The following is a 21,791-nucleotide window of genomic DNA, read 5'->3' as shown; positions in this document are numbered from 1 at the left end:
ATACTGAACAGTTTAGGAAGTAATTCAGCCTTTTATGTGCTATTCATAGTCACTTGGAGTGCCAGGTTCTACCATCTCTGTGTGTCATCCAGTTTGGTGTAATGGCTGTCTTGGCATGGTTCTGTAAGTCTTTTCTGAGACTGGAACACTTAGTGCATTGCTTAACATCCAACACCACCAAAGAACTGTTCTTAATATAATGCCTACCTTTGCAAATTTTGTCCGTGTAGCCACAATAGGAGATAAAACTCCTGACAGCATAGCTTTCAAAGTCACTGGAGGAAATAAGCTTTCTTAACCGTATCAATGACAAACTTGAAAATGAGGGTAAGAAAATCTACTCCAAATACGTAGCTCTGTTCTCAGATTCATCCCATCAATTTTCTGATGATAGCTCTACCAGCAGTGTGTTCCCATGGGTAAAAGATCCAAAATAGCACAGCATCTCAAGCTTCATTCTGAGTAAAGTTTGGCTACCCTCTACAGTTTGTAGTTTACAAAGTTTACAAAGACTCTGACTCCTGCTCCTAATTATTTGGAATTCCAGTAGATGCTGAATTTGTAAGATTAGAAATTAATAAACACTAAATTCAGTATCAGTAACAGCAATAAGATCTGACTAAACCCCATTTAGATTATTTCAATCTGGGTGTGCAAGATGAACATTTACTACACTATCAGATGACCTCTGAGTGTGTGCCTGGCTTAGGCTTTTCTTAATGTATTCTGTTTCCACCAAACTGCCTAACAGTCCAGAGTGCCATCTTACCTATCAGTGGTAAAACCTGTACTTCCTGAGGTACAAACAAGCCATCAAGCAATCATCAAGCAATGAGAATAAGGCCAAAGTGTTATAAAAGATCCATCATCAAGGCTCACTAAATGATTTATGGTAGGCAGATTCTTACCCAACTATTTTAATAATCTCTTCAACTGCTCTAGATTATGGTAAGGAAAATGAGAATTTGAATTCAATGAAGTTATTCAGCAGACTTGCTTTCTATTATATTATTCCAAAAGTATTCACTCAAGTTCTCCATTTGATTTTAGATTATACTGATACTTAAGCTTACTTAAGATACTTAAATATTTTTTCTAACTAACACAAATTCTATCGTTTGACATCTTCACTGGTTTGATTGTTCTTGAAGGTTTGTTTAGAACTCATCAGTTATATTCCACCTCAGTCTGCAGTGTAGTCATAGTCTCTGAATGCTACCTTTTACTTTATATTTACAGTATACTTTGGCTTTACTAACTACTGGATTTCTTCTCCAGTTTCTCAAGTGGTCAGTTTTGTGTCCCAATAACATATATTTATGGAGTTGTAAGGGTTGGTTAAATTTTTGTGTTACATCTACATCTGACCGAATCACCGAATAACAGAATCATAGAATGGCTTGGGTTGGAAGGGACCTCAAGGATCATGAATCTCCAACCCCCTGCCACATGCAGGGCCACCAACCTCCCCATTTAATACCAGACCAGGCTGCCAAGGGCCCCATCCAATCTGGCCTTGAACATCTCTAGGGACAGGACATCTATAGTCTTGCTGGGCAGCCTGTTCCAGCACCTCACCACTCTCTCTGTAAAGAACGTCCCCCTCGACCAGTTTTTGTTATTGAATGGATTAAGATTGGAATTTTATTTAAGCTGCTGCATGTTTTGCCAAACCCTAGAACTAAACTTTCTTAATATTGTATTTATCCTCCTCTGTTTCATTTAAGAAAACACTCTAGAATTTAAAACTTAATATAGACAAGACAAATACTTCAAAATGTCAGTAGGATATTGAACAGCTAAGCAGCTCCTTCTTTCAAATGAAAATTAGGTGTGGAATATCAAGTGATAATTTGGTGACTGCACTCTTAGTATGCTTTCATAAGATGGTTGCGTACTTAGAATAAGAAAACATGCTGTAAAACAAATTAAAGCATATTAAATATCTCTTTAAATAAAGCACGCTGAAAATGTATCAATTATCTCTTTTCTATCTGTATGTACCAATATATTAATGGTTGTGTATTATGTAATTATTTATACTAACACAAGTATAAAATAAAAATATTATATATTGTGATTCCTAAGTTAAATCAGTGTTCTTTTTAGATATATTTATAGTGAATTTTATTCATTTAATGAGCTAAAAATCCCATGGTGAATTGAGTCCTTTACGTTGTAAATGGAAAACATATAGACGACAATTTCTCCCAATAAAATTAATTCTTTTCAGGACATGCAAAAAAATGAAAGGCTGGTAAACAGGTGTGTCTACTGTTTTCCAGTAGATCTCTTACCTATTTAGTTAGTTAGTTCCTTCTTTATTTGTTTGTTTGTTTGTATTACTTCAGGCCATAGTCCCAAAGTCTTTGAGGCATGAAATGCATCTAACTAACAAAGTAATGTGTGCTACAATATGATAGCATCCTAAAATTTGGTATATGAAGAGTACATATATTTCTGTTGAAGCTACAGTTATTATTTTTAATGCAGTAAACGTGAGCTTATCTAATAATGAGAAGTATATTGTGTAGATTGTCCGTAGAAGTCTAAAATGGTTATAGGGAAATGGGAGAAAGAAAGGGTAATAGCTTTACAGATAGATAAAAAATGAAAAAATGTTAAGCTATGTAGGCCTTCAACTACACATGAGGAAGAAACAGACTGGATTCTTTTCCCTAACAATTTCACTAATTCTGCAAGTGTGGGAAATATTGGCATGTGCTTCATGCAAAATATGGATTGATGTAGGCATTTTACATAGAGCTGCAATTCTGACATATATATAGAAGTCATGAAGCCAAGTTAGAAAAACTATTTTAGAAGCGTGAGTAAAGATTATGTCTGACTTCTGTGCCTGTCATAATTTCAAATAAGGCTGAGTAGTAAATCTCTCTGATAGATAACAGAAGTCCTCAGGTGGGAGGTCATCTTTTCTCACTGAATTATATTGCTAGAAGGCAGTTCAAGTCAATTATACAAAGACAGTAGAATGAGAATAGTGTAACAATAATCTCAACCTGGTTGTCAGCAAATTAGACTGAAGTGTATGCTCCAGGTTAATAATTTGAGGTCTCAACTGTAAACAATTTCTATTAAAACTAAATGGTAAATACAAACAGTGAGAACCAAGAGGACGAAATTCCACTTTTTACAGTATCTCTTTTTGAAAAGTTACACTCAGCTTTCTATTTTAAGTTGATGGTTAGCATCAAAATGAATAGTACAAAATAAATCTGTATGCTGGATCTGAAGATTCCTCCCATTATAGGGATTGAAAAACCTATAATAACAGTTCTTAAGGCTAAATTATTAATTGTGGGTTCTGTTGTTGTTGTTTTGTTGCCAAGGTGTTATTAATAATTAAATAAGCAATTAAAAATTAAAGCATTTTACCAGCATTATCTTTATTTTCTCCTATATAATATTTATGAATATTATATTTTCCATACCTTCCCGTATTTAAGGTCATAGGATAAAACTCTTCAGCACTGCATGTCGGTGCACGGCAGTTTGCAGCCCGCAGTGCCCGCTGCCTGTGCTCAGCACCACGGCTGGGGACAGCTCCTCTTCCAACCTCGCTGCGCTCCCTTGGGTTGGCTGCGGAGCGCGCGCTTCTTGGGCCCTTTGTTTTCGTGGGTTCTTTCTTGGCTTTGTTGTTGATGATGATGATGATGACGACGCTGTTCGTTTGTTTGCTTGCTTGCTTGCTTGTCTTAAATGACACTCTTGATAAAGGAGGCAATGCTTCGTGCATGCAAGGAGTTCAAAACAGATTTCACAGATTAGTCTGCCAGGAAGAGGTTGTAGAACTGTAAGCCCTTCATCATGATGGAAATTCTGAAGTTTAGTACACTCGTGGAAGTATTTATCATCTGCTCAGAAAATTAGACAGCTAGTACAAAACATAACCTCAGCATAAGAAGCATACCAACTGTGATCATCAAAAGGTTAAGAACGCTTGTGAATAAAGATAGGTAGGGGTTTTATTAAAGACATTTCATCTATTGTTTGATGCACCTGGATGCCTTTCCTTACACAGAGGCAAATTGTTTCATCTAAAAATAATATTTGGGGTGGAAAAATGGAACCACCAAAAAGCTCTGCAGACAGAATTATTCTATAAATAATGCCTTTTATATGACTATTGAAGTTATTTTGTGTTTGTGCTTTTTATCTGTGCTGTGGAATTAAATCTTTCCTGTTCTTACACAGAAGATATATCATGATATAACTGATTTCATCTGTGCATCTGAGATGGCCTTTTGCTGTTCAACAAAAAATATTAGAACTGGCTTGATATGGCTTTTAATCTATGTTAGCAAAACTGACGATTGGTGTGAGCAATAAACAGTATTCAGGTTTCTCTCCATTCGTGCTGAACTGAATATGTATTATTCTTCCCAATGTAGACAGCCTTCATCTGTGATTACCAATTGTCTCTCGTCTTCGCCAGTCTAACAGGTTCTCCACTTATCATCCTAATCCCATGCTCACAGTTATTTATAGCAGGTTTCATCAGGCCTGTGCTGGCTACTGAAGACACAGCTAACAATGAAGACTCATAAACCATTGCCTAGCAGTGGTGTCTAGTACAATCTCTCTGGTCTCCAAGATCTTTGTCACCAATTTTAGTTACATGTTTAGTAAATATATCCTGCAAACTAAGCATGGATTTCTATTATATAGCTAACATAGCACTAGTTTTCTGGTTAACTTCATTGGTCCCCATACTCAGATTCATAAAGGCTCAATCTTTATGATGCTCCCAGAGCTCTTATTTTGCCATATTATCTATCCACTAGAAGACTGCGTTATACAAAACCACTTCCTTACTCAGCCATAATCAAATGCTCAAACCCATATTTTACTAAATCTTGACGCTGAAAGTAGTGGTGGTGCAAACTCCAAAGTAACCCTTAAGGGAATAGTAAGTCATTAATAAGATGCAGTTTGCCCACCGCATAGTGCAGGAGAGATGTATTCTAAGACTGTTACCTTAATAACACAAACACAAAAAGTAGCAATGTAGCTGTAGCAGAATGAAGGAGAAATGTATTTTATTACTGTTAATTTAAAGCAGAAGTACAGGATCGTTCTTGGGTGGAACTACCACTGAACTTCTGAGGATATGATAGGAAACTTATACGGAGCTAGTCATGAAATCTTCAATGAAAATCTCCCATACACCTACCCTAAGTTTTAAAGGTGACATTCATCCCAATGCAAAGAGACAAAAAGCAAAGGCTGTACATCACTTAGTCCCCAGATAAGTACAACACCAAGAGCTTAGCCTTCACACATAGTAGCTGATGTCAGGCTTAATGAATATCCTTAAAAGATCAATGCAGAACATTTTGATGGATTCATTAAAAATATTAATAATAATGATCCAGAGAAAAGTGGAAATGAAAGGTCAGAATTCTAAATAATATCATCAAGGAAAGAGATGAAGAGCAGTAGAGGGAAGCTGGTCAGTGATTACACGTGCTGTCAGAGCCATTATCAGATATGTTCTTCAAAGGGCAATTGTGATAGAGCTGTAAGTTGAATTAAATCTGTGGTGTTCTGTTAAATTATTCCCCTGTTCTCCATCTTATTTTTCAAAAATTAAACACTATTCTGTGTGGACTCTTAGATCTATTCTAGGCATCTGCAATCAGAAGTTATGCTGGAAAGGTAAAAAGAGATGAAAGGTGTACTCTGAAACAGTAGAGATGCACGAACAGTGCTGTCTTATGACATTCTTTTTTTTTTGCAGTCTGGCCAGGAACAGCAGTGGCAGCTGCTGAAGGCAGTGCCATGTTGCTGAACTGAAAGGTGTTGTTATTGGCTGGTAAAATGTCCTTGTATTTACTCAGTTTGTACAAACATAAAAAGTGCTGGTACTTAGCACTGCTGAAATAAAGAACAAAGCCCTTTCCCCCTTAATATCTACAGACTCATGTTCAACCTTGAAATTCCTTGTAGTATAATGTTTATAGTTAGAAGGTGGCTCCATGTGTAGTGTTGTCTTTGCTGCTTCCATCAAAATCTTGTTTGGATAGTGCCAGTTACCGAGGACCAGACACACACAGATTTAGGTAGAGCTCCTATGGTAGAGCTACCTCTACCTGTGGTAGAGGTAGAGATTAGGTAGAGCTCCTATGGAGCGAAACTTTTCATTGCATTGCAAACTCAATACCATCATCTTGAGATGTGAAAAAAATGGAGTGAGAGAGAAGGAAAAAGGGAAAGAGCGTGTGTGAGAGAGTAAGAGCTTCATTTTTCAGAATTATACCATTCTTTCATTTTGTGGTGAGCGGAGTCAAGCTGGATGCAAGCAGGGATCTCTGTTACAAGCCAAGGACACTTACACAAGACGCAAGTGTGGTTGGTATCTCTGAACAGCCTAGACCAACTTCAGCTATCTGCACAAACGTAGATCTAGATACTCCTTTCACAAGCAGACGCATCTGAGAATGTGTAGGTAATTGCAGCTAAGTGCTCAGAAAACTTGGTGAGTTCTCCACAAATGGCTATCTACTTATAAAAGTCTTTAAGGAGCAGAACAATGACTATTTTGCCTGTTTTGCTTTTTCTAAAGCCCAAGATAAAGATACTGCCAGAACACTTCATATGAAGACAGTGCCATAAATTTAAGTGCAGAAGAGGGAGAATATGTAGAAGCCTGATAAATTTCAGTGCCTGTAGAGACTGAGATTTGAAAAGTAGTGAAACTATTGCTGTCTGTTATTGAATAGCCTAGATCTTATCCTAGATCCTAAACTGGAATAAAATTAAGGAAACAATGCTGCTAATACCTAATTACAGTTTGAAACCTATGCTAATTATATATACTGCCTTGGCTGTTAGATATGACTCAAGTGATTATTTTTTCCTGAGCAGCTGTGCTTTAGTGTGAACCTAATGTATACTTTTTCTCTGCTTTATATAACAATTACATTGTTATACTGGTTATGTCAGAAGCCTTTTCAAAATGTCAGTAGTTGCAGAACTGCAAGGAGCAATTTGAAGCCTATTCTATTATACCTGTATTTTCTGCCTCAGCTTGTATGCTCATTCTGTACAGAAATCCTTACAGTGCTTGCAATAATGAGCAATGAGATGAAAAAGTGTATTGGTTGGATGCACAAGAAAAAATGCCTTTCGTGGGTTTGATGACAACTTAATACTGGAAAACCACAACGTTTTCAGGAGACTGTTACCCTGCCACCCAAAAATCTGAAATGACATATCTGCAGCAGATTGCATCATTAGTTCAAGGAATGTTTTACTATTCATTTAATCAGCAGGAGATTCAAATGCCTCATACTCAGCACATAAGAAAGGGCTGTCAACACATCCATTATTTTGGAAACATTTTTATGTTTATAAAATATAATTCATAAGGAAATACTTTTAAGGAGTTGAATTTGTAATGTGTTTTTTGTGGGTGGTTTTTTTGTTTTCTGTTTTTTAGAACTGCAGCTAAATGACATAAGCTGCCAGAATGTCTCATTAAAACAGAATAAGGTTTATTTCCTGAAGTACAGATAAAAAAATAATGTCCAGAATTGTATCACTAAGATTTGATTATGGACTGTTTGAAGTGGACAGCATTTTCCAAGCATTTCAGTCCAGAATACATTTCCAGAATCATGTCCAGAATCAGAACACAGGAAGTTTTGCTAGTAAAGGCTCAATTAGAGAGTGGGTGTTTTTACTCTTTGGATAAGCATAGCTAGCTAGCAGATTGATACAGTTTTTGGTAATTTCAGTGCTTCTATAAGCTACTCCTGTACTATGGGGATTTACCAGTGTAACACTATTTGCAAGTGCTCTTTATGTAGACTCACAAAAGGGAATCACTTTTCTTCCCATTCTTCTCATAGTTGCTATTGTTCTTTCTATTGATCTTCTGCTACTCTTTGTCTAAGGAATTGTAAAATTTAATCAATTGCAATAATTATGACATACTGTGTGTGAATGATGCACGACTTCAATTACACAGCAGAGTCCCAGACAAATAAAAGTTTGAGATTATTACAGTAGAAGAAGCCAAAATACTTTCTTTTGCTGTATTTTTTTCTCCCCAGTGACACATTCATAATTATAGGCGATATCTAGGGAAGTGATTGTCCTCCTGTACTTGGCTTTTGTGAGGCCCCTTCCAGCGTACTGCCTCCAGGCCTGGAGGCCCCAGCTCAAAAAAGGTGTGGAGCTATTGGAGCAGGTCCAGAGGAGTATCATGAGGATCATCAGAGGACTGGAGCATCTCTCCTTCAAAGACAGACTGAGGGAGCAGGGCTTGTACAGACTGCAGAAGAGAAGGCACCAGTACCTAAAAGGGATCATGGGGAGGGACTCTTTATCAGGGAGTACAGTGACAGGACAAAGAGCAACAGCTGTAGAACACAAAAGAGAGGAGATTTGGATAAGATATTAGGTGGAATTTTTCACTCAGAGGTGCTGAGGCACCAGAGAAGTGGTGGATGCCTTATTCTTGGAGATGTTCAAGGCCAGGTTGGATGAGGCTCTAGGCACTCTGATCCAATGGAAGCTGTCCCTATCCACAGCAGGAGTGTTGGAACTAATGATCTTTAAGGTCCTCTTTAACCCAAACCATTCTGTGATTCTATGACATGTATAAAACATTAAAAAATCTCAGACTTGCTAATTTGTGCATTTTATTAAATTCAGATTTGCATGTTACAAGCATATGATGTGTGGCCTCAGCAAACAGTTTATTATTGTCAGAAAAAAAAAAACATGGATGATAACTCTGGACATGAAAATTATATATTCAACATCTATAAAGTGACCTGTCTTATATGGAATTTTAACACTGTCACACAGTGGGAGAAGGAATGCTATATAGTGAATCACCATTTTCCTAGGATCTTTTATACGCTGGTGAATACCCAGGCATAAAATAAATTTCTTATAACAGACTTTGAAACACTAGTGTTTCCTAATTAAAATCAGTATGATGACAGACAGACATATTCTCGTGATTTTATTTTCTAAGAACTGTGCACGTCAAGTAATTGTGTCCCTGGATTATGCAGTTTTTTTATATTATTATTATTTACATGCTGACGCAGGCCAAAATGAGGAGACTGTTGGTTTCAGTGGCAAAAATTGAAAGCTCAACAATTCTGTGCCATGTTTATTATGTGTTCAGTTGCTCTTTGAGTTTTGAAAGCATTATTATATTACTTCGTGGGCTAGAGAACTCAAGCACGCATAGAATCAAAGAATCATAGAATCACAGAATCACCAAGGTTGGAAAAGACCTAAAAGATCACCCAGTCCAACCGTTCACCTATTCCCAATAGCTCCCACTGAACCATGTCCCTCAACACAACATCCAGCCTTTCCTTGAACACCCCCAGGCTCGGTGACTCCACCACCTCCCTGGGCAGTCCATTCCAGTGCCTGACCACCCTTTCTGAAAAGTAATACTTCCTCATGTCCAGCCTGAATCTCCCCTGCCGTAGCTTGAAGCCATTCCCCCTGGTCCTATCACTAATGACACGAGAGAAGAGGCCGACCCCCAGCTCATACAACCTCCCTTCAGGAAGTTATAGAGAGCAATGAGGTCTCCCCTGAGCCTCCTCTTCTAGAACCTAGTATACTCTAGTTAAGCTTCAAACCTTTTTGCAGTGAAATCTGATACAGTCAGATTTCACAGACTGGAAAGCAGTTATTGCTCTGCAATAGTGTTTTCTTTTGTCTGCTGTGCCCTAGCTACAGGCCATAACCCATGTCATTATTCAGCCCTGCCTAGGTATTTGAGTGTTATTGCCTTCATTCTGTTTTATCATCCCAGCAAACACTTTTCCAGTGTTGGTCTTTTTTCTGTTGTGGGCAGCAGTTATAAAGGGGTGTATACCCCCTGCACAGCACAGATTGACCAGAGTACTTCTGGATGGGCTGTATGAAGAATGAAGACAGTCAGCCCACAACTCACTTGGTAGGAAGAGTAAGCAAGTATTACTCTGCTAAGAAATAAAACTCAAAAAAAAAAAAAAAAAAAGGCAGAAGCAGCACTAGTAGGGAAGAATACCCATCTGTTTGGAATATTTCTACATATGAAAGGTGCTACCTGTTCTGTTTAAGCTGGAAAAAGGCCAAAGACAGAATGTAAGTAGAAGATGGTGCCAAATACAGGCCCTCATATTGTGAGCAGTTCTGCTTGTGATTAGAGAGCTGACTTTATGCTTTCTGACCCACAGCTGAAATAGGCTTAGTGCTGTTTTTTCAGAGGAATGGTGAAGTGGTATTTTCATCTCTAGAGCTGTTATCACTGCTGTGACCAATCTCTTCTTATATACAATACATTTGTATACTACCCAGTTGTATTTCACTCTTCTTGGATATCACAGCAATTTTATAGTGTGTGCTTGCAAGCACATCAAATATCATGAATGGATTTCACAGTACCATTTCTGACAAACGAGAGCAAATGCTTTTAAGAATGAGATTAAACTAAGCTTTAAAACAGAAAATAATTTTTAAAATAGTTTGTTTCCACGTTTTGAATGAAAACACAGACATAGTTAGGACTTTTAATCAAAGCAATAATGTATTTTTTCCAAGTTGCCAACATTACCTGGAGTATGAAAAACTAAACTTTGTAGTAAAAATTTTATGTTCTCTGATAGATCGATTTCTTTTCTCATGACGTCAGTTTTGTAAGTGAGAATGACCAGCAACTTTGGGCAACATGAAAGGGGATCATGCATGAGAGGTGTGATTCTTATCAAAATCAATGCCAATAATTTTATGGAACCTATCTCTTGAGAAAGAACCCAAAGCATTGTTTATAGAATTATTTTTATTTACCTACTTTCACTTTTTAGTGATTACAAGAAGCAAGGCATAATTTCATAATACTGCATATTTTGTAATGTTCTAACTCTCTCTACCTATTTCTACGTTCAATTCTTTTAGCACCTAAAATGTATGCAGACATTGCAACTGGGCAGACCTGTTCCCCAGGGCATTGCCTCTTGTTTTCTTAATTTCAGCTTCTGCCCCATAAATTTATGCATGACTTGGAAGGTCTCTGCACATATTAAATGGACAGTTTACACACTGTATTACCCAATCATTTCTCTGCATTGCCCTAAGTTCTGTATAGTTACATTTAATTCAGAAAACCAATAGATTTATATTCTGCACATTAACAGGAATCTTATATTCTTTACTCAATAATTTGCAGTAATATATCTTACCTTCTTACTTAATTTAAAAAATAATAGGACCACTTGGCTTGCCTTTCTGAAAGGCTTACTACAAACAGTAAAACAATCAGGTTTTGACCATGTTTAGGTGATTCCAATGTTTTCTCTTTGTGCAAAAAGCAAAATGTTAAAATAAAGAATGCAGGAGTCAAAACAGCTTCCTTCAATCTGAGTTTATTTGACACATACATATTTTAAATATTTTAGGCAGACCCTGACAAATGCACTTGCATCAGTCTAACCAAAACATTTATTTTATTTTACAGATTTTGGCCATTGTGTCCATTCTCTTCATCGTACTGTCCACTATTGCTTTGTCTCTTAACACGTTGCCAGAGCTTCAGGAAATAGATGAATTTGGGCAGCCAAATGACAACCCTCAGCTAGCGCACGTTGAAGCTGTGTGTATTGCTTGGTTTACCATGGAGTACCTTCTGCGCTTTCTGTCCTCACCAAACAAGTGGAAGTTCTTCAAGGGGCCGTTAAATGTCATTGACTTACTGGCTATCTTGCCATACTATGTCACCATTTTCCTCACGGAGTCCAATAAGAGTGTACTGCAGTTCCAAAATGTCCGACGCGTGGTTCAGATATTTCGTATTATGAGGATCCTAAGGATTCTTAAACTTGCCAGACATTCAACAGGCCTTCAGTCTTTGGGCTTTACTCTCAGACGGAGTTACAATGAATTAGGCTTGTTGATACTATTTTTAGCCATGGGGATAATGATATTTTCGAGTCTTGTATTCTTTGCTGAAAAAGATGAAGATGCCACCAAATTTACCAGTATCCCTGCATCATTCTGGTGGGCAACGATCACTATGACTACTGTAGGATATGGTGACATTTATCCTAAGACTCTGTTAGGTAAAATCGTAGGAGGACTTTGCTGTATTGCTGGAGTGCTGGTTATAGCCCTGCCTATACCAATTATTGTGAACAATTTCTCAGAGTTTTACAAGGAGCAGAAAAGACAGGAGAAGGCAATTAAGAGGAGAGAAGCGCTTGAGCGAGCTAAAAGAAATGGCAGCATTGTTTCCATGAACCTGAAAGATGCCTTTGCGCGCAGCATGGAAATGATAGATGTAGCAGTAGATTCAGGTAAGCCTGGTGAAGCAGCCAACTCAAAGGAGACACCCGATGACAACCATCTGTCACCGAGCCGGTGGAAATGGGCCAGAAGGACGATGTCTGAAACAAGTTCAAACAAGTCTTACGAAAACAAATACCAAGAAGTTAGCCAACAAGACTCCCATGAGCAATTAAACAATGCTGCAGCATCCTCCAGCCCACAGCACCTCAGTGCTCAGAAGCTGGAGATGCTATATAATGAAATTACTAAAACTCAGTCTCAGCCTAATCTTAATGCTGGTTACCAAGACCAGTCCGCAAAGCCACCTACATATGAAGAAGAAATAGAAATGGAAGAAGTCACAGGGCAGAGAGACCAGTTGCTGGCTGGACCAACAGACGTCATCACGGACATAAGAAGCACATCTAGTATCGACAGCTTTGCCAGCTGTGCCACCGACTTCACAGAAACAGAGAGGTCTCCACTTTCTCTCTTTCCTGGCTCTCACTTGCAGATGAGGTTCCCAAGTGATTCTGCCAACCCAGAAGACAACCAAAGAGTAAGGAGTTCTCAGTTTATGCCATTCACAAAAGACAGAATGTTTTCTCCAACTGATATCACCTTTGACTATACTCCAATCGACAGAGCTGTTATCAGTGATGGCAGTGGGACCCAGACTATTTTGCATGGTCATTTACATTTCGACACTGCCATGGAAAGCCCCAAAAGTTCTCTGAAAGGTAGCAATCCATTAAAATCCAGATCCCTTAAAGTTAATTTTAAAGACAATAGAGGAGGTGCTCCTCAAACTCCACCCAGCACTGCAAGGCCGCTGCCCGTGATGGCAGGAGCAGACTTTCCCCAGGCCACCCCTCAGCACATCAGCACCATTCTCTTGGAGGAAAATTCACCCCAAGGTGAACGACCTATACTAGGTGCAGATGCAGCAGGACTTTGTCAGGGACCTTCCAAAAAATCATCCCCTCTGTTTCCCAAACAAAAGATTTTCACTTTCCCTTCAAAAGAGAGGAGGAGCTTCACTGAGATAGACACTGGAGAAGAAGAAGAGTTTATGGAGTTACATGGTATAAAACATGAGAAACAACAGGATATTAAAACAAATTGCTGTGGGGACAAACACAGCGATGGCAACCATTTAACAGAGGAGCCACAGGTCAGCTCTTCACCCAAAAGCATGAGTCACAACTGTACTCAAGACATTTACCATGCTGCGGGTGAGGGGAAGAAAGACAGTAACCAAGAAGGCCACAAAATGGAAAACCATTTATTTGCCCCAGAAATTCATACAAGTCCAGGAGAAACTGGTTACTGTCCCACACGTGAAACTAGCATGTGACTAGTTACAAAAGCAATAAAAATACTTTTTCTTAAACCACAGTTAGTAATGCCTATGAACTAAAACATGGAAAGCCTCAAAAAAAAAAAAAAAAAAAAAAAAGTGCATAAAATGTTATTTTTGCATGGCATGAAGAGTTCTTTAGTTTAAATACTGTTTCATTAAAAAAAAAAAAAGACTGCTTTTTGTAAGAAACTAAAAAAAAAAAAAAAAAAACAGGAAAAAAAATGACTCGAGAACAGTGAATAAAATAAAGAGTGCTCTGCTAAGAGCCAGTGTTCTGCAACATCTGACATTTTCGATCCTTTCGCTTATGATTGTAGACAGGTTTTGAACTCTTTTAACTTTTTGGTTCTCTTGGTTACAAAGAATTTTAGAATTTGCACATGAAAGGATGAAATGTCAGTGCATGCATTGATAACGATGTGAAACAAGGTGCTTTGGTCTTGCAAAATGCATATATTTGTAAATAGTTGGGGTTGGGGGAAAAGCTACTGGTAAAAAGGATTTGTGGGAAAAGAATTTCCTGGGACACAGGTACTTCCTTCACAGCGTGCTGCCTGGAGGTTTTGTACAGACTTATGTTGCAAAATTGCAACTTCTACTTAAAGCATCTCACCTATCTTGCTTTCTGTTAAAAAGCTCATGAATATATCTGTTAATTAAGGGACTACATTATCTTAGTTTGTCTGTGCTGTAAATCGTAGTTTTTTGGGTTTGTTTTTTTTAATTTGCGTAACTTTTGTTATTGCATTTGTCAGTTTAATTAATGATCCTTGAGGAAAAACAAAGATTTAATGACCAGAACTTGAGGCATTTGATATTTTTATAGAATACTGCCAACATTTCATAACTAAGAAAAAAAAATGTTCCATTTTAAATTTAAACAGCAACAACATAGAATTCTTTCTGTGGCAATAAATAGTGCCAAATGGCTACCTTCATCTCAATCTCTTAATATATTTTATATTACAAGAAATATTACTCCCATTCTTTTTTCCGCTGATTTAAAATATTCGCTTCTATGATCTTTGAGAACTCTTGATAATTCTTCCCCTCTATCTCCAAATCCCCTTCTTTACATACCACACCCATACTTTGCTGATGGCAGTGCTATTGAAGCAGTTTTCGTGTGAAGACATAAGGCACAAATTTGGACTGACAGATGGTATTACCTGACGCACCAACTTTGCCTCAACCCATTCTCCAGTGGCTGTTCCAAAAGCTCAGTATATGCTTTTCTCTATGCATAATGAAGGGAAATGGCAATGCTTCCACTGACATGAACCAAACAGCTTTGCTTTCTCTGGTATTCTCCAGCTTTATTAAAGAAAAGTGCTGAACCAAAGCCTTCATTACAAACAGTCTGAAAAAAAAGCTACTAGTTTTTTATCCAGCACCAATAGCTTCCTATGCTATAGTCATAATAATAATAATAAAAACCCATAGATTGTTTCATTTCCTAAACCATAAAAAGTTCATTCAATTCATTAATCCTAATCATAAGCAAAAATGCAGCTACACTAATGTGCCCTATGAAATGCTCTTTTTTTTTAGGAAATCAGAATGCATGTCTTTTTGCTTGCTGTCCTCTGATTTCTTCTGAAATTGGATGCTCCCAACAGCTTTGTCAGTGCAGTAAGTCCAGCCTCACAGCTAATATATAGGCAGAAGGCCTGGCAGAGGAGTCCAATGAGCATCAAGTCCCTGCTGTTCTATGGGCTTATTGCCTGAGTCTGAGCCTCTCGCTTCCCTATGCACAAAAGGAAGATAACTGCTTCTCTCAGGTCAGGATTATTACAATGAACCTTGTAAAGGCTGTGAGACAACAAGGATGAGAGCCTTAAAAGCACTTTAGACCAACCAAAAGCTGGTTGATCACATCAAGCTTCTACTTCCCAGTGAGGAGCTCAGCTAAATTATACTAACGTGCAATTTTCTGTTATGTAAATTGGTGTAAATCAGCACCTAATATATTTGATGTAAAAGAGCAAGCGTTTTATTGCAACATTGTCCTCTGCTTGACTTGGCTAGGCTGATGTCACAGCCTGCTCCATAGAAAAGAGGTAAGTTTGAAAAGCACTGGTGGCTGGACCAAATCATGAGTATACCACAAATTCTTTGCTTAAGTAATCAAGTTTTGTAAGATTAGATCTCCATACAAACGATAAGTTTTCTCCTCACTCATTTGAAACACTGGGAATATAATGTTATTTCTTCAGAACAATGTCTGGTCATTAATTCTCAAAATAAAAATGATATGTATTTTTTTTAATTAGTTGCAGTTCATTGCAACTTGTTGCTGCATTCAATTTTAACTATTTATATGGCATCCTGCTTAATCATGTTGTGTCTCACTGTCCCAAAACTTAGCTCTTAAGTATTTTAAAGTCGTTAATCTTCTATATTTATTTTTATGTTTTCTCGCTAGATATTTTCAGTGACAAAAACTAAATGCCAGTCAATTTTTATATGCCTAAAGTGTTGGTCTGTATTTTCTATGTGCAGTTTTAATGAAATCACATGGGCCTGTTCGATCTGCCTTTACATCCTAGTGGATAAGGAAGACCAAATTGAGTCCAAATGGGACCTGATCCCACGCTCTGGATCTACAGAAAAATCCCATTCGAGATGACAGTGTATTTCTGGCAAGGCTGAGGTCTGTGTCCTGTGTCTAATGTGTGCTTTTTCTCCCTGCTGACCCTTATACTTTTGGAAAGCCCTCTTGGATCAGTGTCATTTCTGGAAAGGGAGGATTCCAGCCATAGGCAACTTATTTCAGGAGCAAAGATTTAATTCTTTACGCTCTCCTGAACTAAACCAGTACTTCATGCAAACTTGAGTCTACCCTATGGAAAGTTTAACTGTGGTAAAATCAAAACCTCAGTCCTTGTGCAGATGAATTCCCCTGAAACCAATGAGCGTCTGCCAGGAAAAGGGACTGACTGTAAACAAGGACAGTAAGACTCTCTCTTGAGTACGATCAACAGGAGCTTTAACTACATAAGCCAGTTGAGAAGACCAAGCCCTTATTGACTGCCATATTTAAAACATTTTCAGAGAAGCACAGTTATTTTGAAATTATACAAGCAAAAGAAATGCAATTCTCTTTATTAACAGATGTTGTATTTTTTTGAAAGCTTTAAAGCAAAAGGATCAAGCTTTAGAAGTGCTTTTGTTGTAATTTCATTGATTCGTTACATACTTTTGACTATGCTGAATATTATTTCCAGAGTCAGGGGGTAGGACATTTGGTATTTCCAGTCTTGGCTGCATACATGGGATACAGTCCTGCATACCTAGCTCATGAATAACTCCTGATCAAAATATTTACTTGACTAGTTGCAGGACTGGATCTGGATGTGCTGCACTACAGCATGTGCAAGAAGTGCAGTCCAGGACCTCTTCAATTCATCAAGAATATCAATTGCTATGTAGCAAATTATGCAAACTACCTGAGTATATTTTTCTGCTTTTCTAAAATTTCAAAGCCATTTCAGACCTATTATCCATTTGCCACACTAAGGGGAGGGTATTTTCAGTCCCGGAGTCAGCCTCCAACAGTTGTGGAATTTTCAAACAACTTAAGGAGTCCTGAGACAAAGTTACTCCCCTGTGCGTCTGAGAGGAGTCTGACTCTTCATATCGTTGGAAAATGAAGATTGTTCAGGGAGACAGCTTTGCAATCAGTCTATTTTTTACATTTTATACTAACTGCAGAATCCTGAATCAAAGTTGTAATTAATTTTCAATGATGAAACCAAATGAACACGTTTAAATGATGCTCACAGAGTAATCAGAACAGTTTTTGAGTAAATAGTAACATGAATTCAAATGGAGGGTGGGGGGAATCATGTATCGCACAAATTGCAAAGTGAGTTCATACAGGAAAGCTGTTTACAGGGGAAGCATATAAAGAATGTAACATGGTGTAGAAAGTTATTGCACTAGGGAATTTATACAAAATACGTTTTTTAAACAAAAACACAAAAGGCCTTTTAATGCTTCAATGTCTAGAATATAGGAGCTTCTGTGCTAATGCAGAAATCTAATGCACTGTGTCCTCGCCTCAGAATTGGTCTCAAAATCCAAACATTAGTGATGTCAAAGAGGTGATATCTGATCTAACACTAGAGCAACTTAAAGAGCTGTTTCTTTGTAGCACAAGGTTATGCAGCCAAAAGCATGTACAGAAAATAGCATTTTTGCCTTTAACGTGTACAAATCACAGTGACAATTGGCTTCTTGATATTTCCATAACACCTGGCCATATTTCTGTGTTCCTTGCTCACTTCTCTAAGCGATAAACAACTTGTTCATTTTAAAACTAGGTTTCTTCCTCTGCGTATATCCTGAGCTTAGATCTGTTTCAAACAAGATTTACCTTCAAATTACCTAATTAACTCCTTCACTCTCATCCCTAAAGCACAGTTCAGTACAAATGCTACTTGTCTTTTTCAACTCCTACTGCAAACACAGTCAGTCTGGTAAAAATGTCCTGGGCCTACCTAACCATTTTTTTTCATTCGTATGATTTTGGGGTCAATTCATGCCTCCCCCCACCCCCAACCCAAAAAAAAACTTTTAAAAGTAAAAAAGAAGCAAGGAATATATATATATATATTTCAAATTAGCACAGATCAAGCAGGAAAAGCATTTACAGCAAAGAGGGAAGAAAGAAAACCGTAAGTAAACAAGGCATGCTTTAATACACTATATAGAGATATAATTAAACATACATTGATCATACTCATTGAAACAAAAGTGCCAGTAAAAGTTAATTTCAGACCTACCCCATCTTAAATTTTAACATGCAACAAACAGGTTTCTACTGAAATTTTCACTGATGTTGTTACCCAGTTGCTTAACAGAAACATCTGATCTGTAATTGCTTTTCAAAAGACTGAAAAAGAAGATACTCTGCGTACTTATCGTTGTTGATGTTTGGATCTGTTCCCCCTGCCCTCCAAGACAAACCTGCTGCTCTGCTTGGGAGCCATCAGAAAACAAACACGATAGATGTGTCTTGTTCTTCAGGGAAGTATTTTTGTGCTCTGATGCAAATGGCCAGATAGATAGTAACTCTGGAGTCCATTTATTGCATTTGAACTGAAGGACAGGCAGAACGGTATCCTTTCATTTCTGTTACTGTTGCAGCCAAACCCTCTCACATCTTTACAAGTTTTCCAGCTTTAAAATGCTCTGTCTTCTTTGGTGTGCCCCTCATCCTGCCAGATGTTTCAACGCATTTGTTCAGTGCTTTTGAAGAGCTTGCTTTGCTAAAAGCAGTTTTTAATTCTCTGTTACATTGATAGCCATCAGTATTTTTGCCTTTTATCCAATTCATTCTTATTAATAATGATATTCAGTTTAAACTCTGGCTGAAATGCTTTCACATTGAAATTCACATTCACTGCTTTCACAGTGAAACAGATCAGGTGTTCTGGGAACCAAATCCCTTGCAGCTCTATGAGCAGATTTTTGCTGGCAGTTTCCTCACTAAAGAAAGGTCAGATGACTGGCAAGCATAGACAGAACTGTATGCATCATGCAATGGTTTCTTGCTCAGTAATCATATTCCATGTTACTTGGCAGATGGAGTAAAACAGACATCCTTGTATTTCTTACACTTAAGTAATTTTTTTTAATGTTTATTTTTTTAAAAATGTTAAATATTTAAGTATTACCTTTTAGCTGCAACGGAGATCTCTTCCAAAACAGCAGCAGTACCTCATAGGCCCATATTATTATTGATTGCTATTTAGTTTTCTTTTATGACACCTAGCACAAACCCAGGTGGATCTCACTGTAGAACAACAAAGTAGCACAAGAATATTATTGACCTATTTAATTAATAGCTAAAAAAAAACATTTAATTTGAAAGATAAGATTATCTTAATTATACCTGTGAACCAAACTGGGTGTTGATGTCACTATGCTAGACATCGACTGTAGACCTGTGATTAATGTAAAGCCTGAATCTAAGAGCAGTCTGGGTAATTAATTCCATTTTATCACTTTAGTTAATAAATTTTTACCTCAAATATACATATGGTATGAATAAAAACAAATGTCTGTGCAAACAGCTAAGCAGTGATGGAAGATCAGAAGCCTTAGTATTCTTTCCCATCTATCATGCCTTGGTGTCTTTCCATTTAGATGTCAGTTGGAATTGATTTGAGCTGCAAGTCTAGAGAGATTCAATGGTGTGCTTAGTTGCTCTGATCTCTAGGCCATATCTTGTAAAAGGTATTTGAAGAAACAGTCTATTTCTTATTCTATTGCTTTTATGATTGCAAGGTTAAGGGCATATGTTCTATATTGATATTTTGGCTCTATGTTTTGCTCAGATAGCATCTCTCAGTGGAGGTTCAAAATACAAAACATATATGCCTACTCTTGAAGTCCTTAAGCAGAAAGCCAATGGGAATTCTGCCTGTGTAAAACTGAAGGAAGGAGCAATATATTATAGCTTTAGGCAAAAGGAAGTTTCTAACACATACTGCAAAATGAAAAAAGAAATCCATCTGCTAGGATGCAGACTTTTGGATTTATACCTCTGAATTTTCAAAGTTATGCAGTTTTACCTATGTAACTCTCAAAAGTCAAAGGAGCCATGCTGATAAGCTGAAACATGGAGAGACTGGTGTACAAAGAACCCGAGAGTTGAACACACAGCCTATTGCTTTAAGATCACTGTAAATATCAATTAAATATGTACTAATTCACGTTTATAAGTTATTACGGTGTTAGTTTCATAGATCCAGTAGCATGACTATTATTAGTTCTGTTGAGTTGATGAACTTTACTTTGTATTCCTCTGTGAATGCTCTGAATGCTGCAAACAAAAAACAAAACAAAACAAAAAAACAAACAAACAAAAAAAAGCACAACAGTATTTTTCGAGTTCTCTTGGCGCAATAGCAGTGTCTTCACTACTGTTCAATTTTACAGAACTAGCAACATTTCATCATAAACTGCTCTGTTGACGACGTACCTTTCTTTTAATGAACTGTCACTAGGAGATAAAAGCATATGTGATAAGTCTTGTCTAATCTCATTCATCTGCCTTTACAAAATGCCCCAGACATTTTGTGGGAGAATATGCTGCTTTTGCTTCACGCATTGTTTGTATTTGGGGGTGGGGCAGGAAAATAATAGGGCATTTTGCAATGGTAATTGCATCAAACACTTTTTTTTTTTTCATTATTATTGTATTTGTTAGAAACATTTGGATTTAATTTCTTTTCATAGATAACTGTTTGTCAATAGCTTTATTTTTTCAGCTCACCATCTGATCCCAGTAGAATAATAACTTCTCATATTTAGTGGTATTTGTATCAATGTCTCCATATCAGCTGCATTTTAACTTCATAACAAAGGAAATGTGGTTATTATTTTTGTCATACTAGATTTTGCTGATCAACTAAGTATTTCTGCACCAATCTACATATTAATATGCATGTTGTAGTCTGTACAATTGTTCAACATCAAAATATGTTTAATTTATGTCAAATGTCTGTAAAATAAATGCATTGTTCTCCATTTCAGTCTGATAGAATAAGCAGGATAGTAAATAAATGTGTAAATGAATCATCTGTGTCTCATTTCAGTTTTCTGCATGAAACCACTTTACATTGAGCATTGCGTATATACCGAAACAATAATTCATGGTGTCTTTAGATTTCGTTACTTGACTTTCCTATACAAGGATCTCTGGCAGACAGTGTATATAGAAAATAATTTGGCTATGCAAATAAAGTCAGAATCCACCATTTATTAAAAAAAAAAAACAAAACAAAACAAAAAAAACCTAGAGTGCTTCTAAGCCTTTTCTCTCTCTTCAACATTACTGCTAATTACTGATTGCACTGACAAAGATACAAGATCTCAGATTGTTTTATGAGGGTGAGTAAACATTCCTGCAGAAGCATGGAAGCAGCTGGTCCCAGATATTCAAGTCTCAGCACCTCTGCCTAATATTCAGAGGTGGTAGACAAATCAGGATCTTGTACATCTTACCAGAAACAAACATCCGAGCTTGGACCCCAGTAATTTTTGCCTAAGTAGACCTTTTTTCTTTTCTTTCTTTCTTTCTTTCTTTTTTTTTTTTTTTTTTTTTTTTTTTTTT

General features: G+C 37.2%; 1 protein-coding gene across 2 annotated transcripts in view; it reads left to right on the top strand.

The window, feature by feature from the left end:
- Positions 1-21,253, top strand: part of KCNB2 (potassium voltage-gated channel subfamily B member 2) — a 194,319-nt gene extending 173,066 nt beyond the window's left edge. For both annotated transcript variants that reach the window (XM_042840068.1, XM_042840067.1), the window contains exon 3: positions 11,498-21,253. In XM_042840068.1, coding sequence (XP_042696002.1) covers positions 11,498-13,660 — 2,163 coding nt within the window. In that variant the 3' untranslated portion in view covers positions 13,661-21,253. The remainder of the gene's footprint in view (positions 1-11,497) is intronic.
- Positions 21,254-21,791: the final 538 nt, after the last annotated feature.

Source organism: Centrocercus urophasianus, unplaced genomic scaffold (assembly GCF_019232065.1).
Source record: "Centrocercus urophasianus isolate 14NV4802_14NV808 unplaced genomic scaffold, USGS_Curo_1.0 seq_11, whole genome shotgun sequence".
Lineage (NCBI taxonomy): Eukaryota > Metazoa > Chordata > Aves > Galliformes > Phasianidae > Centrocercus > Centrocercus urophasianus.
Note: the sequence above shows the minus strand (reverse complement) of the source record. Positions and strands in the feature narration are given on the sequence as shown.